This window comes from Mastigoproctus giganteus, chromosome 9, assembly GCF_048544385.1.
Source record: "Mastigoproctus giganteus isolate SK-2022 chromosome 9, ASM4854438v1, whole genome shotgun sequence".
Taxonomy (NCBI): domain Eukaryota; kingdom Metazoa; phylum Arthropoda; class Arachnida; order Uropygi; family Thelyphonidae; genus Mastigoproctus; species Mastigoproctus giganteus.
The window spans coordinates 231,259,028-231,277,711 of record NC_143583.1 but is presented as its reverse complement, the minus strand read 5'-3'; the positions used below and the strand labels follow the sequence as shown (position 1 = coordinate 231,277,711).

Sequence of the window (18,684 nt, the reverse complement as noted above, 5' to 3'; positions counted from 1 at the left end):
GGTACCATCTCAAATAAATGATTTCAGTCCGATTACAAAGTCATCCACTCTCTTTAAAATTTTGGAAAACATTCTACTACCAATCCTAACTAAGCATTTTATCCCACTACCCTAGAATTTCACCTTGTACTGCCCGATATATCCATAGTAACCAACCTTCTTGTAGCTCAAACAGCCATATTTGGATGCCTTCGAAATGATTGCCATTTCGGAAACCAAATTTAAAATGGCAATCATGTATGCAAACATCGAAGCCGCCTTCGACAGCCTAAATACCTCGGCCCTATTACTATTACTGCAGTCTTTCTTCAAAATAAATTGGAAACTACTGTCTTTCCTTACTAAAACGCAGGGGATTTTCTAAACATACAAAACACCTTCACCCGGAAGATAACTACGGTTGTCACACAAGGAGGGGTCCTGTCCCGTTCATTACGATTCTTATTCCTTTTATATGCCCTCCAAATGATTATTAAAATATCAGATGATATCAAGCTACTTCCTAAAAACTCCTCGTCTGCGGATTCATCCCTTTTAACGTCAGGAATTAACAAGAAATTTTTAGCACTTTCCAGTTTTCTGCACATCGTTGGCCTGCACCTCAACCTTCAACCGTTGTGGTATTCTCCCTGAAAACCCAATCTACCGTCATTCAACCTATATTTAGAGAGTCGCCGATATCTGTAGTTATAAGTCATAAAGCCCTCGGGTATATATGTTCTCGGAAGCTCAGATTTGCAGTCCAAATCGAGCACCTCCTCGAACGTTTCAACTACCTTCGATGGAGAGCGAAACAACACCTACTCTACATTCACCATAGGAAAACAACCAGCAGGTACATAGAGATCTCAATATATTTTGCAATCCTTATGCCATAGAAATTTGGACCTCGAAATGGTCAACTGCCAAGGGTCGCCCCGCCCCCTCAGACTAGATTCACAGATGTGCCACAACAATTGAACGTCACGGGTTGCCAAACCTCACCACTCTCAGGCGTACGGCGATGGTGATAACCTGCTCAAGCACACCAATAAGTACAAGCGGTCCAAAAAATGGAAATAGATCTGCATAAATTATCCATCCCCTGTTCGGATACCATGTATAATCAGAACTGTTGGTAATACGGACGTGAAGATAAACCAATCTAGTGAAATCATGAGAACTGGTTTCTACGTTTGCTCTAACTTTGGCGCCTCCGTAGCCAGGTGGGAAGGAGCAGCAGTGCGTGGCACAGGCTTCTTGATTAGACCGGGGTTCGAACCCGTCACCACCAAATACGGAGGATGCGGAAAGGTCAAGGGAATGACCACCGCATATTACGGAGCAATATGGCCTTAGTTGCTAATGCTCCTAAAAACCAAATAACAAACAAACAAACAAGCTCTAACTTTATAATTATACACGTGCAAGTTTATCTAAGTACTATCCGTCCATCATCATTATAATCCTGCCATGAGAAAGGATAAAACAGTGTATATTAAATTATATAAATATCAATTCATATTAAAAATTTCTCAATAAAAATGTTAATCTCGTGGCTCGCTGCCGTCATGAGCATATACTAGTACTAATATGAATCTCTAGTAATAAAGAAAGATTATTATGATTATTATTAGAAGAGCAGTACCTTGCTTGCGGTCAGCAGTAACACTGCTGGCGGCGAAAACGTTTTGAAAAACTAGTACTGTACTCGCACTAGAAAGACAGTCTCAATAGGAAATTCGCTTGGCACCAGGGCCGGTAAGGAAGAGCGGTGACGCGATCCCACTGTGCTTCTTCTAGGACGTTTCATTAGTGTACTTTAAGTAGCGAAGGGCATAATCGATTAGGGAGTTTTCATTATTGATTATATGCAAATTAGTTTATCATGAAATGGAAAAAAGAAGATCCGAGGAACCCGATAACATCAAATCGAATTCCTCTACTCTACTGTCTTCTTCAACCTTCTTCTTCTTATCTTCTTTCGTTTTCTTAGCGTCAGTTTCATGATCGCTTAACTTGCATGTAATCTGTTAAAATCTCAGTAAGCATGGGCAATATTCATTACGTTCAGTTTCTCAATTACATTACTCATTCAACTTGATAACAGCCCGTGATCGAGGTCAAGGTTGTTTAGTGCAGTGCTTGTTTAGATGACACACAAAAATCGCTCTCATATCAGCACCTCATCTGTCCGGGTGTACGGAGTACGAGGAGTGATTGCGATCACAGTGCTAACCACAAACACCTTGTCTGGCGTATGGGGAAAATGTGGATTACTGCGATGGATCGCAATCCACCAGACTCACCTGTCAGAAACAGGAAGGTTGGTCGAATCCCTCGTAGCACACAGCTCGTAACGGAAATGTATGTTACTGCTGGTTTTATTGTGGGTTGTTATATCCATTGCATTTTACTTGATGATGACATCCTCTGAAAATAATTTTGCCAAGTTCTGGTATTAGCGCAGATACGGATTAGTTTAAAAATGTCAACCGAAGCGCACTAGTTGGCGAGCACGAACGACGCTAGAAAACGTGAGGGTAATTAGTTATTTTATAAATAAACGTATTACACGAATATGTCCAACCATCTGGAAATCACCATGTATCATTGGGACAATGGAGCTTCACAAAGCTCACTTCTGCGAACCAGTCACGTCTACGAATTAACATAATTAAGGTTGTCTGTAGCCGGCTCGACTGGAGGGTAGTGTTCCTGGATTTGGCAAGCCTCTGCTCTCAATTTCGGGTTTGTAGGCCACGCACGCGCACACAACTGTCAAATATGTTTCTCTTAACAGCAGCGAGACAAGCTGCAAAGAGTCGGTGTTGCTACGTGTGAATACATACGGCTTTAAATGAACCAGATAAAAATATCGCCCATCCGTTTCTTCGAACTAATCGTGAACCAGATAGGTCGATGACTCGACATTTCATACGCAAGAGGAGAGAGAGAGAGAGAGAGACTACGAGAGATTCACCTGTTGTATGATCAAATATCTCGGAGGAAGCTCTACTTACATACTGAATGCGCTTCTAGTCACCAGAAAAAAAAGTAACCTTGGCTGGAAAATAATGAAATAAGATTGTTCCGGAACAAATCCACTTATAGTGTGAACTTTTTTTTCAGATTTCAAATAAATTATAATTGCTCGTGATATATTAGAAGCTATTATGGATTTAAATTGATCAGCGCAACTAAATGTAACCTGACATATCCCCAGACAGAAGTGTAATAGTGCCTTGCTTCTTCTTGTATGGATTTCGATAAAATGCAGCTGATATTCAAGCAGAAGGTTACGTATTCAATAATGTCAATGCACACTGAATATCACAATATCTAGAAGCGCTTGTGTAGCCCACAATAACCCTCAGTAGAACGCTTCTGAGTTAGGAGATTTAAATTACATTGTACATACAACGAATTTTGCTTCAGCAGGTGGTTATTTTATTAGAAAGAAATTGACAGCGATTTTTTCAAGTTAGAAAAATGAAAGCGAGTGGCCAGTAGATAATTTTCCCAATCAAAAGCCACTTCATCATTTTTAGCAATTCCTCGAAAATATCGTGACCACCACTTCAAGATTTTCAAAACACAGTCTGGGCAGAGTGAAAACAATTAATTATTAATGATTTACCGAACGTATCAAATGAGTACAGATCAGCTGTATCCGTTGTGACTACACTTCCAACATTAACAATCTTCGGCGTACTGATGAAATGTCACAGTACATTAGGAATTACAAGTAGTACACTTAGTTGGTAGGAAATTTGTCTTGGCATTATTTATTAAAACTGTGTAACGGTCTGGCAATAAAAATATATGCATATTAATAATATTAATGAAAAAGCAAAGGAGCTTTTTTGATATTTTGCGCAGGCCCAAAAAATCCAACTTAGTTTCAGTTGAATACCGCCACTTTGCAGATTATTGAAGAATATTTTCATAGTTGAAACTTTTGCAGTAAAGCTGAAATTATATTAAAATATAAATTACACGCTGTAACCATCCTTACGGCATGGAATGCGCTAGTTAAAAACTAGGTTTAATGATGCACAGTACGGGTGCTGCCGCATCACCAACTAATTTACTACAGTTCATTTCAGACTGTTCACAATGAACATTGCTGTATCCAAACCAAAGATCTCCTTCATCTCCGAAAGCGCCATTATCCCTTTTTATAAGGCGATAGTTAAACATTTGGTGTCTAATGGCCAATAATGCGCCAATCAAAAATTGGATGTATTTAGTATTAGCAAGGAACCATGTGTAGCACATTTGGTAGGATTGCCGTTCTTCCCATACCGGGTGGAGAACACCCGAGTTCGAGAACCGTCAAAATGACGTGAGGAATTTTTATGGGCCTTTTTCACAACGTGGCTGAGTTAGAAGGTCTCAGGCGAGGTAGCATGGCTTTTCCTTCCGAAAACTCCGGTTTTTCGTTCAGTAAACAGAAAATCGACCTCAGAACACACGCAATTCACAGACAATATACACGGAGCAATATGGCCTTAATCGCCGATGCCCCTAAATCCCTACAAAAACAATAAGGAAACCACAAGCTTTGGCTGGTGCAGCCAAAGCTTTTTTTTTTCCCCCTTTTGGCCGGTGCGGCCAAAAGGGGGAAAAAAAGTAAGAAAATGCATAAAATAATAACTTATGAGCTTTAATCGTCACGTATGTAATTATCCAGTAGACATCCGAATTTCTTCAAACTGTCAGCTCGTCAGGTAATTGTCAGTAGCGGAGGAGGAAACTTGTTCCAGTGATAAACAACTGTCTGTCTAAAAGAAAACTTTCTATAATCTTTGAATTTATGGCCGCTTACTTCTGGAATTGTTTATAACGTGAAAATTCTGAATTCGTTCATTCATTTAACTAATTCCTCTCAGAGCCTTATGAACCTCAATCAAGTCATCGCTAAGGTGCCTGGTTGCCAAGCTATGGAGCCACATAATCAAAGTGTTTCCTCATACGGTTGCCCTTTGCCGATATCAACCACGCCCCCTTTGCACCCCCTTTTAAGAAACTTAATGCCTTCAAGAAATTCAATTTCATGAAACTCAATGTGAAGAAACTTCATATCCGCCTGGATCCCTTTCTGCTTCAATGAAAGGTAGAATTGTATGAAAGGTGTAAACAAAACACTACGTTTTCAAAGCGTATGGGTTGTTTCTTACTAATACTGAAAACATACGTGTAGCAAGATTTACGTGAACGTGAGACCATCAAGTTAAACACCGCACGCGCTGCTATAAAATGCCCAAACAAAATTAAACCCCCAAATGAAATACATTTAGTGTATTCTTTGCATGACTCCTAATTAGACAGTAATGGACTTTATTTCCCCTCTTCTTAGTCCCCTTCCAAACACAAACATTGAACATCAAATCCGCACGGTTACAGTTTAATTGCAATAGACAGTGCCAGTACCGCAGCAGCGGATGACAAAATGGCAGAACTAGATGTGGGATTATGACAACGAACAGAGAAGTTTTTGCTGCAGAAGCTGGCAGGTCGATTAATATACACTAATGATTCTTAACTAATGGTGTTGACTAAATTTAAACTAAAATTTTAAACTGTAACGAACCACAATCCATCGAGCGATTGCAAAATCTGGGTGGCCTATGTTGCGTCGTAAAATATGGTAACTAGTGCGGCGCAGTTTCAACATCTCTACCCTGTAAGTGGCAAGACATAAAATTAGAAATCAGCCCTCTCTGCCTGATTCTCACAATTACTTGTAATTATATCTTTTTCTGTGTGCAGATTAATAAGGCGTTTACACAGTCAACTTGACAATCACTATATGAAGCAAACTACACAGACTCTTTCCAACATTTTTCAAATTTCTCCAATCATTAGGAATTGGCGAACAACTTGTTTACGATGCCATTAAGAGATGCAGAGAACAGATCGCCGCTCTAAATCTGATCGCTTAAGCACGGAAAATAATCCAGATATGATTTCGACCGAATTTTGTTGAAATCCTCTCGGCAAACAAAAGGCGATGGAAAATTAGACCATCACCGAGAACCATGCCAAGGTTAATTAAATCTGATCTGTGGATGCGTGGGCTTTTCGTACGAAGAAAGGACAGCTTTAATTTCTACTCTAAACAAAACGTCTTATCCGAATCATCTAGTTGTTGTATATTTGAACTCGCAGTACTTTTTCCCCCTTTTAAATAAACACGTATCTGTAAAATGAACTATAAACCATAAATATAGAAAGAAAATGGCATCAAATACATCTGTTTATTCGGCCCGTTTACAAATGGTTATTTTTCAGGAGGACCGGTGTAACAAGTGGGGATTCCTCGTGGTTTGGTTCCTTGCTATTTCTAATTATCATATATGATATTGAAGCAGGTATCCTTGGTTGTTGTTGTTGTTGCTTGGGTTTTATTGGCACATTAGGCAGGTATCCCAGAAGCGCTGTTCGTGTTTGCTGTTGATTTTAAGGTGGTAAGGTGGTTAAGAATTCTAGTCAGGTTTAAAAAGGATTTCAAAAGACTTGCATCTGTTACATGAACGGTGGCCGAAAAACGGCAACCAAATTTTAATGTTTCTAAATGTAAGATTTCGCATTTGGATTCCTGGAGTCACGTGTTAACTGGCAGGAGAACTAAAAGTAGTTCAAGACGATAAACACGAGTGTTGTGATTCAATTTAACAAGAAATTTTCCAAGCAATATAAACAGGCAACTAGGAAGACACACGATATTCTATCCATGATATGTAGGACACTTGCTAGTAGGAAAAAGAGCGCATCTTATCTCGCTTTATAAAGTGATAGTTCAATTTTTGGAACATTTTATTCGAGTCTGGAGACTGCGCCTAAAACGGACATATCAAGAGCGGCGTAGAAGTAGTAGAATATGAAGTTTGACAACTACACATCTAAAGGAGATCTGACTGAGTTGTATAGAACGCTGAAAGGGTTGAGTAAAATGAATAAAAAAGGCACTGCGGTTTTTTCCCACATTTGGCCATTGAGAAATCACTTATGGTGACGAAGAAACCCTACCACTGGACGAGTAATGTGAGGTAGTGTTTCATCCAGAAAAAAAAAAAAAAAAAAAAAAATGGCTGCGCTCAACCCACCTCTTACTTGAATATCGTGAACAGCAGCACAGCACGTTACTTTATGCTTACACTGTAATGTGTACATTTTTCACCTTAATAACCATGGGACCACAGTGTGGAACCATCTCTGGTTCAAAGAAGCAGGAGACTTGCTCCTTTGGTCATACAGAATTCTCCCGGTTGAATTTCAACCACCTTCCATGGAAGCCAAGAACTGGTGAGCTCTTTTTCTTGTTGTGTTGTTGTGGTAGGGTTTTAGGGGCATTAGCAACTTTGGCCAGATTGCACCAAATAATATCTGTGTTCTGTGGTCGATCTGTTGTTACGAAAAACCCGTGAGAAAATTCTGGGAGAAAGAAACCATGCTACCCTCCTCTGAGACCGACTAACTCAGCCACATTGTGAAAAAGACCCATAAAAATTCATAATCATTGACGGGATTCGAACTTCGTCTTTTCCACCCGGTGAAGGATGGACAGCGATCATACTAACTGTGCAACCAACTGGTGAGCAAGCCTGTATGTTTATGTCGGTAGATGGCGTTAGATTCTGGTCAGGTATGATCTATCTCGACCGTAGAGGGTGCATTAGTCATGACCGGTCTGACACCGGCTGTTGAATGCCTGCTCGGTCGAACATAGTGACCGCATTTGACCACTCAAAGAGAAGGTTGTTCATTATTTTATTTATTTTATTATAATTTTTTTATGTAAGTATTTCTAGTTTGTGATGTTTCTAGTTTTTTTTTTTTTTTATATATATATATATATATACTGTAGACTTGTAACGTATTTTCTGTGCTTAGAACATTGAGATTGAGACGAGCACAGTTAAAATACAGCGAACACGCTGTAGCCGAGTGGTCTGCGACAGGATACATAAGTGCATGTGCGTTGAGTGACGGAGATTCAAGCGAGTGACTGCTAAATATTGTGCTGTTTCTTGTATTCTCTCAATCTTGTGAACAACTCTCGTCGTGTGGTTGCTCCGGATTATAAACAGAAAATTTCTTTTTTATTTAAATTTTAATACGCAGTACTCGAATTACTAATTATGTGTATATTGTTATACTATAAATAACGTATAATATTATATATCAATATATTATGTATTTAAATTAATTATTTTTAAGTTAATTTTAAAAAGATACCCACAATTGGCATGACAGCGTTTCACACAAAAATGCGACATTAAACTACATCAAAAGGTGTCACCATACTGTCTGGTAATAATAAAAGCTGGACGAAAAACTAAAATACTAGGGAGAAAAATTTCTGTCCTCCCTCAGACCACGTAACTCAGCCATGTTTTAAAAAAAAGCAATATAAAAATTCCCCACGTCATCGAGGGAATTCAAACTCAGGTATTTTCAACCCGCAGTAGGGTGGACGGCAGTACGATAAGAAGTATACGTAACAAGAAGTTAAATTGAACAGTTAACATTAACTTCCTGATAATACGTTATGCTCATGGATTAATTGGAGGACAATATGTCACTGCTTTGTGTACTGCGTCTAAATGAAACTGGAAAAAAGCTCAATGCCACGTTAAGGTATTAGGTTTGCCAAATTTTGGGTAACGGAAAACAGAATTGGACATTAATAACCATTTCCACGTGTCGGTGGTCCAGTGTTGGTGCTGACGCGCCAAAGTTTATGCGAGCAGTCTATGCGGATATTGGTCTTGATATTCCTCCGTTATACCTGGTAGTTATCTGGGTCCCTGTCCTGCGTCGCGACAGTGTTACGTAACGAGACAAACGGCGCTCACCACGGGCGTCGACCAGACGTGGCTGCCCCACTTGTGACCTCTGGCTGGTTATTCAACCGCTGTTTAACAGTCACGATAAATCGTGACAACTGAGAACGAGAGCACTTAACCATGATGGCTGTTGTCCAGATACTGGCTCCCACAATCATTCCACTTTCGAAGTCGGAAAGAGCTCTAAGCCGACCATTTCTTCCTCGCAGACATTCATATCAATCGCCAAGTGTGGGGTGTTGCTAATGCAAAGCCAACTCAGTGTAGATAAATAGCAATAAATGTTAATTACCTATTTATCGGCCTGTGTAATTTTATGGGAAGTATATACAAATATTTAGACCTTTAATTAACCTGCCCTTATATTACTGTATTATTTTCATTTTTTATCTGAAGTAAAGAAACTGATTTGATATTTAAAAAAATAATAATAAAATTATCCTCGAAGTTAAATAAACAGTGCCTGTATGTTTCAATTGACCAAAAAAACGCATTTCTAAGTCTAGAGAATTAATAATTTTTAATCTTTAATAATTAATACAGTTTACAAGGCGGGTTTTTATTTTCCTTTTCTCCCACCGACCACGCCGGGATCTATTAAATGTGATCGGTATACATTGACATATAATTAAACTTTTTCCTTAAATTAGTAGAGCATAGTTAAGGGATATAATTATGTAAGATATCGGGCGCACAGTCCGCGTCGAAGTGGGCCATACTACTTTTATTGTACCGCGTGGTTAACTGCTTCTCTTTGGCAACCCTCTTCCGCTGTATACACTCAAGTGTATTCTCGCACCCTTTAATCCGATCTCAACGTCATTCTTTCTTGCCCCTTCCCACCGTTGGAACTTTACTAGGTAACGTCTCTGCCCCAATCTTTGCTCGGAACACCGATCAATTGAATGCTGTAGTGCCAAGCTCTGCCCTTATATAGAGGAAATGCGCTACGTGGTGGCGGAAAACGCCAAGCATGAAATCGCGGTCGGGGGTGTTTCAAATGCAAAGCTATCTCAATGTAAATTACAGTATATAGAGTCCGCTTAAAGGAAAAAAATAAATATCTCTTCCCCAGAAACCTCCGGTCAGTTTGGTGTCCTGATCGATTTTGAAAGGAAATGGGAGCTCCCGCTGATTTTCCGCTACACTACTACTCCCACTTACCGAGTTAGGTCAATTACAAAAGTGAATGTTAAGAATATCACTTTTCTGATATTACAACCATTTTTTGCAGTTGTTGAAATACAATTAATTTCCCTAAATTTTTCCGAAATGTATTTTTTCACTCAATAATATTAAATGCACCCGAGTGCCAGTTAATAGCTCCAAATCAAAATATTTAGAATTTTCTCATTTTATGTATATTTTTGAGCCAAAGCCAAGGAATGTTTATACATCGCTGAATAATACCAACCCAATGTTATTCATGACCATTGTAAAAGCTTAACTATAGATATTCTTATTAGAGTTAGTTGTAAACTACTCTAATGAAAATTGTTATTGTAAATAAAACATTTTTTATCGTTTCTAGATGCATTAGCATATATGCGTAATACGCTATATTATCTTCTCCTTGACACCATCAATCCGTCTGTCCGTCAGCAAGTAATAACTCGACTCCCAATGGATGGCTTTGGATAAAATTTTATATTTGGGTCCTTTAGAAAGTTCTGATTGGAGGAAATGTCGCGGATGCGCAGCAGAAACAAAATTTTCTCGGTTAGTGGGTAAAAGTCATTCCCTTATTTTTTTATTTATTACTATTATTTTTTAAAATTAATTATGCCTATCTCAAAAAAAAAAAAAAAATAGTGACGACTACTAGCTGTTACTAGAAATCTCACAGTAAAGTGAAACACCTGTATTGTTGATATCAAAACAAGTCCATATTGTCCAGTTTATGCCAACTGGACAAAATCACAATCAGATTAATATATTTAGTTAAACGATGTATCACATAATTTCTTATATGCATAAATATACTGGAGTTATTAATACTTTACCTAACAACATGTATTTAAGCTGAAAAACAAATATAAAGTTCTTGTAATCTCTCTGGTTCAAATACGTAAAATTATCATCAAGAGTGTCAATCTTTATAATCGTAATCCTAATGGATGTACTTCTGAATTCTGTGTGTATGTGAATAATTTTGTGGCTGTTTCTGGAAGAAATTTTGGTGAATCAAATCGACTACTCTGGTCATATTGCAGCAGTTTTTATGTTATGGCTCTTATTGCATAGTTTTTGGAGGTGTGGTGGCATCAGGGCCGGCTAATAATGAATGCGTGAGGAGAATCGTACTCGGCTCTGCGCTCTTCAGAGAGAGAGATAGAGAGAGAGTCCCAAGAAACATTTTGGTGGTTATAAATGTACCTGATATTCCTGTTTGTTCATTTCTCACATTCCTACATAAAATGAAAGAATTATTGTTCATTTTGTTTCAAAACTCTAATGCTAATAATTCTACCCACTATTTTCGTTTCTCTGATGATCTAAAATATTTTAAGATTTCAAATTCATTTATTCATTTTAAAAAAATCTCGGAAAAATAATCACCGGCCAACTGCTGTGCTGATAAATCTTTTTTTCTCTTTTAAGTGTCCCAGCTATTTTATAATCATTTTTAACAGAGTTTTAAGTCGGATATTTCAAAAGTATCTTGAATTCCCTGACGTCAGGTAAGGTGGGGGGAAGACACTGTTTTGTCCTAGCACCATATTCAAACAGTTCCTGGGGAGAAATGCCGAACATAAACGGTCCTGGCGAGAGTAATCCCTATATGGGGGCCATGGCCCTCTGGAATATCGGCACTTAGGAAATGCGTGTTTCGTTTACTCCATATAAATATGAATATCAATAATGAATTAAAAGATCACCCGACTCTCAAATTAATCGATCAAATGATTGCAACATCCAGAGATTTAAATTTTATTTGCCCTACCGTAAATATTTTCCATGTCCTTGTACGCATAAAAATTTCTTCCAACTTATTCGATAAATTACCGTTAATTTTAGAAATACTGCAACGCTTTACCTCTCCAAATCTATTTTGGATTTCACAACTTATGTTTCGTGTTTATTGGCTTCTTAAGATGGTATTGGAGTAGGCGCCATTTTTTTTTTTTTTTTTTTTTGTTATTGAATTCAAGAGAGCAATTTCAAGTGTCAATGGGAGGAATAAATTACCAATTCAAACATTTTTATTATAATCGCTACAAATTTCGAATGGGAAATGACAAAAATATGAGATTTTCCTTATTTTAGTACGGGATACACAAAAGAAAAAGAGTAAAGTGAAAAAGGAAAGAAAAGAAAAACGCGTTCGTTCAAAACTAAATAGCGTGCCAATTTCCTTTCACTTCAATAGAGGAGAGAGGTTGTCACCGTTTGGTTTATTGGGTTTTGACTTATGTTATTACAACTAATGCTTTGTGTTCTCGCGCAGAGCACAACGCATTAGGGAAGGAGGAGGAGTGAGAGAGAGAGAAAATATTATTGACGACTAGACTCCAGATTCGTCGCTTTTTTTTTTTTTTTTTATGTAAACACTATTTGGGTTGTCAATTTCGCAGAGTCGAGCTGTTTTAGGGACGGGGCCGACGTTCTTCAAATAGCGATTTCCTGCGCTTTTGATGAAAGGTCTCTGGTTCCTATCCGACACTGAAGACGATCTTCTCTCTTTACAGGCAAAGGCGGGAGCGGCAAGGGCAGCAAGCGGAAGAAAGAGAAGAGTATCGAAGAGAACGGAGGGACCGCTGCCAATGACAACAGCAACTCGAGTGGCGACCAAGCGGGCGATAAAGGAAAGAAGAAGAAAGCTCGGACCACGTTCACTGGCAGGCAGATCTTCGAGTTGGAGAAGCAGTTTGAAATAAAGAAGTACCTTTCATCTAGTGAACGAGCAGACATGGCAAAGCTTCTTAATGTCACGGAAACTCAGGTAAGACAAATAAGATCGCTTTAGGAAATTAAAAGGCGTACAGAGAAAAAAATGGGGGGGAAAGACAGCGATTGAGGAATTAGTTTGATGCACTGTAATACTGACATTTTTATATCAATTTCGATATAACTTTTCAACGTTTCCAATGCTGCGGATAATTGTAATTAACCATCATATATTGTTTAGCAATTTAATAATGGGAAATTTTACGATAGCATTTTAATTTGAGAATGAAGTCTAACAAAAACAAGCAACTGAACAGCACCTATCGAATAACACTTATTAAGAATGCTCATCAAGTTGAGTAGATCAAGTTGAAATTTGATTCCATTCTTATATTTATTATCAGCCTTACCTGACAATACAGCTAATATAGCTGTTCAATAATTTTCTCTTTCTCTTATTTTTCCAAATGTCGGTTGCATCATCGACCGTTGTCTGGTTTTGCTAAATTCAATGGTTTTTGAAGAGCGAGAAAGGTTTTCGTTGGGTAAGAACTAAAGACCATTTCCCCTCTGCTTAGCTCTGCAGGACCACAATAAAAGAAGACCCAATTCCCTGAATAAAAGGAATCACCGTAAAAATCTCGGGTGGGATGGGGGGCTTCACTAATATCGTTAGTGTTATTTTAGGAGTTTACTGCCACAAGGGCTACCTGTGCCAAGTTATGCCTTATTCTTGACACCCTAAGAAAATTTCTATTTTAAATTAATGTTTAAGATGATTAAGTATTTGGTTATTTCGAATGATGATTTATCAATCATTTCCAGTTAATGAGTAAAAGAGTTCAAACGGATATTTGACTGATAGTCAGGCATCCAACTTAAAAAATCCAATTTAAACACACCAATGAGGATGTGTTTAAGTTGCGATTTTATAGAAGACGCACCCGTAACTAGTCATAGGCATAATTGAATGGATTAATCGAGACATTTCAAAAATCGAAATGTTAAAAATTATCGCTAAAATCATTCGAAAGATAGAAAAACTTCTGCTAGCCTTGCTTCAACTTGGCAAATCTTCTTTGAAAACGGTTAGATAAGTTTCAAGTGAATAAAACTGAAGGTACAAATTTTTTTTTTTTTAGGAAAATTAAAATAGCGTTGAAGTCTGCATAAAATTGCATGCACAAAAAATTTGCGCACCTCTGTTCTAGCAACATCAGTCCCTTCCAAATCCACGAAAACAATAAGCGAAAGAAGAAATTATCATCTTCCAACCATTTAATGCAATTCTATGTTTCCTTTTCTTTATGAAACGGTAAACTAGAAATCTCACAAAAACTGTGGGTGCTGGAAAATTTTATCCTGTAATTGAAATATGCAAATCAGGTAATTATGCATTACACATAACACATTATCAAATAACGGAAGTTACTGTATTTCAAACCTTCTATAATTTACTCAAGAATTATTTACCATCACGTGATCTCACTTAACGGATAGAGAAAAATTCTGGCTAAGTCCTGGAGTCCTCAAAAAGATTAGAGCAACCGTTCCGTATTTATCGAAATATTTCTCTGGGGCGTAAGAAGAATTGGCATTAATATCTCTGCAAGGAATAAAAACACATGAGATGAAAATTCTGTGTCTATTCGACTTTAGTACGGGTTGGGGGAGGGGGGAAATACACTGAAAATTCAGTGCTATCTTCCTTTTCATTCTCGATTAACGCTCAGAAATTACTACAGGTTTCTGTAAGGCGAACTGGAAGCAGCCGAATCGGAATTCATCCTGAAACCAATAGAACATTCCCACTGACCAGATCATATAGAACATACAGAATAGAACATATCATGAAAATTTGGTGCCAGCGTAACGTTTTCATTCTTCCGATTTCAATGAAATTTAAGGTAGCGCAACAAATCTTCAACGGTTGAATACAAAATTTCATCGAATTCCATCTACTGGGAACTGAATTATGCGGAACAATAGACAGATGGATAGACATGGTTAAGATAACCAGGCGATTTACACATTTGCGAACGTCCTTGAGAGAAGAAAAAAAACGCAAACGATAAATGAAAAATTTACAGGATTAAAAGCCAGTTTGAATTTGATTGAACAAAATAAAAAAGTAAAGAGTAAAAATCATTCTGAAAAACAAAGACCACAGACTAACAACCATCCTGAATAACACTCATTCAAAGCAAGAGAATATTCGAGATGACGAAGAAGAATATGGCTAATCATAACCGAACAAATCGATTTCATCCTCCTGATCATAGGAATACGATTTCATATTATTATTATAATTATTAGTTTATTTATCTAACACCCCTGTACGGATAATATCTAGAAGGATGGCTCATAAATAAATACATAAAGCGGAAAAGTCACAAAGCAACAGTCATAGCATCATGTATGAATCTCTTAGAATTTCTGCAAACGGATTTCGTCAGTCCTTACAGAGTCTTTTGAAGACACAAAAATCGTTCTTTACAGATGATCAAAGCACAAATTCCAAAGACATGAAAACTCTTCACTTCATTAAATTTTTATGTACAAGTTTTATGTACAATTATTAAATATGTACAAGCCCGCTGCAATGAGCTTCCTCAAGTTTTTGTCATTGCAGTGCCTATTCGGGTCAATTTTGAAGTCTCTAAAGAGCTGCAGAGTGTTCGCCGGAAACAGCCGCCTTAATCCCTCCCTGTTATGGAGACCGCTTCGGAAACTATGAGAGTAGTGGAGCCGAGCCCTAGGGCGTGGGCTGACCACAAGATTTTCAATGTCACCATGTTACGCATGGTGACATTGAAAATCTTGCCGTTGAATCCACGGAGCAACAACATTCAAGTTTGCATATAGAATGGATTTTAAAGTTGTAAAGGGGGTTCCCGGCAATCCTATTCAACCACCGGAGCACCTAGTATTCCAGGCTGATAAACTTCCTAGGTATTTGAAGGAGAGGATCAAATAATTGAGGCACAGAGGGAAACAGGAATAATACATCTTTGGATGTATTGGGTCACAAGTTGCTGGTTTCGAATCCCAGTTATCTCTCGTCTTACAGCCCAAATGGCAGCGAGAGTTTTTGTTCTGGTGTTTTGAAAGTAATTTTTAAAGGTAAGGCCCTCATCCCACGTCACTGCAAGGTCAATGTTGGTGCAGACTTTCCTAACCTGTGCTCCATTAATAAATAACTGGATTACATTCTTTATCTTCTTATTAGTTACTGTCAGTTGTGCTGATTCATTCATTCGAATGCTATGAAAGCTATCAAATGAATAGATTATGTCCATCTCTGGTTAACAACTGCCAATCAATTATAATCTCTCCATTACGCTCATCACTAATTGTAACTATAAAAAGGTGTGTTAGATGGGGATAACCGATAACAAGAACTACAAATCACCTGTTTTGTCTAAACCTAATGTGCATAGCTGTAGCTCATATTTCCTCTGCAGAAGTGTATTACTCACTTGAGTTTTTCCTACTCTGTTAGCCGAGTAACCAGTTTTAAAGTATACAGAGTTACTCATTCCGCGTGTTCGAAACCATATGATACTAATACCGTTGCATTCCATCTTAACAGTACTCCGACCCTAAGAGGCCATGCCAACATATAACAGAAATTTTATTCATTGTATTTTAATTTGGCCAAAGCCGCAAATGCACTTGAGAAGTTCGTGCCACCACTAATGCGAAAAATTCACTCTACTGTAGTAACGGAAATTGTTTTCAGACCTTTCTAAAAGAAAGGCAAGCAGCGCAACCAACCGGGCTCAGAAATCCTACAAAAGATACATTAGAAGATTGGCTTGCTCAAGAAATACGAAATACTTTGAAATGTCCTTTAATGTTTGTCCATACTTTAATAAACCAGTCAGATTATGAATGAAGTTCAGTAACGGGAGAAAAAAATGAATTTATGAAAGAAGTCTCACACTTAACGGGAGAATAATTAATTTTAGTCGAAATGGATTTTTCTGCCTTTAGCTACTTTACTACGTATGGATAAAAAAATCTCGTTTATCCTGCAATCTTTTGTGTTCAAGTAGTACTTATAAAAGCCACTTAAGCTGAGACATTGTGAGAAGATTGTGCTGATATAACTGCATTCTAAGAAAACTCATACGATGGTTCCCCTGCTGAGTTTCTCAATTGAGGAGCCAGTTTCCTCACAAACTGCTCAATGCATGTAATAGTTACTAGTTCTATAACTTCTTCGCCCTGAAGGAACTTGCGTTTTACTTTTTCTCCTAACCTTTATTTCTCGCTCAACAGTGACCCGCTTCCATTGAAGAAATATTGAATTGCAAACTGTAAATAACTGGAGCAATTCTTAGCGATAATCGCGCAACATGAGAGAGAAGTTGTAAACAGCCTTAAGTTTTAAAACTTAAAAAAAAAAGCGTTCAGTTTGTAGTTTTTTGGGATGTGATTTAGCTAATTCGAAGCTGATTGGTATTTACGATGTTTAATTACTTTCATACATAACAAATTCGATCTGATTTTTTAGCTCAGACAATTCATTGAAGCGTACAGCAAAGCTGTGTTCATGATCTAAGTACCTGCTGATAAACTATTTTCTTACAAGAATTTTTTCTCTCAAAGAACCAAAAACAATTTCCGAAGGAAGATAATTGTCTGTTTACAGAGTGCAAATGTTACTTCTAATGACGAATGATTGAACCCCCCTCTTCTAATGATGATGTTCAAGCATCGTAAGCATACACACGATATATGCTGACTTATTTATTGAACTTAACTATCCGTATATCAAGACGCCTGGTCAGCGTGAAGAGGAAAAGACAACATATGACAGCACGACAAAACAAATGGCCCTCAGTCCCCAACAGCTTTCACTCTCCCTCATACGGCAGCGAGAGGATCAGAGTGGAAGCAGAGGGTGCTAAGAATTCTGGGTGCGACCAGGCTGCCATGCACGGAAACTGAACTTGACCTGTTATAACTTAAAATCACTCATCGGTGAAGACAGGATATTAGAGCTGGAAAAGGAATTAGAAAATGTGAATTGAAATATCATCGGTTTGGCTGAAACAACAAGAAGAAATGAATCACTTATAAGTTTATCAAGTGGAAATCTGCTGTACACCAATGGAAACAGTGAAAGGAGTGAAGGTGGAGTTGGGTTTCTGGTCCATAAAGATTTTAAAAACAACATTTTGGAATTCAAAAGTACATCACCAAGGGTGTCAAGACTAATACTCAAGATTTCTAAGAGGTACAAGCTAAAGGTTATAATGATTTATGCACCAACATCGAGCCATGATGATGAAGAGGTTGAAGAAATGTACACCGAAATTGAGTCTTCTAGATGAGCAGAAAACCCACTACACTATTATTATGGGGAACTTCAATGCTAAGGTTGGAAAAAGGCAAAACAGCGCAGAAAGAGGAACTATAGGAAATTTTGGAATTGGTGAAAGAAATAAAAGAGGTGAAAGACTTGTGGAATTTGCAGAATCTCAAGGACTGTCAGTAATGAACACTTTTTTCAAGAAAAGGGTGAACAGAAAGTGGACATGGAAGAGTCCAAATGGATTAACAACTAATGAAATCGACTTCATCCTCACTAACAGAAGATATATTGTGAATGATGTTACCGTCCTGAATAAGGTAAATGTTGGAAGTGATCACAGAATGGTAAGATGTACACTTGATATAGATGTAGGAAAGGAAAGGAAAAAACTGACTCGAGTAAATAATACAAAGGTCTTTGAGATAACAAAACAGGAGAAAATGCAGTATGTACTGGAACTTAAGAACAAGTTTGAGCTTCTGCAAACTGCTGAGGACCAATATATCGACGAGGAATATTACAACTTTCTGAAAGTGATCAAGCCCAAGAAACCTATAGGGAGAAAGAAATCCAAAGAAGAAAAAATTAGTCAAGAAACACTTGTCATGATGAACCGAAGACGACAAATGAAGAGCAAGA

The 18,684-nt window shown here is 37.8% G+C and overlaps 1 protein-coding gene across 1 annotated transcript in view; it reads left to right on the top strand.

Annotated features, from left to right (window-relative positions):
• Positions 1-18,684, top strand: part of LOC150081171 (uncharacterized) — a 325,771-nt gene that overhangs the window by 239,931 nt on the left and 67,156 nt on the right. Inside the window, exon 2 of the mRNA XM_090381459.1 lies at positions 12,524-12,777. Within this exon, the coding sequence (XP_090237585.1) occupies positions 12,524-12,777 (254 nt within the window). The remainder of the gene's footprint in view (positions 1-12,523; positions 12,778-18,684) is intronic.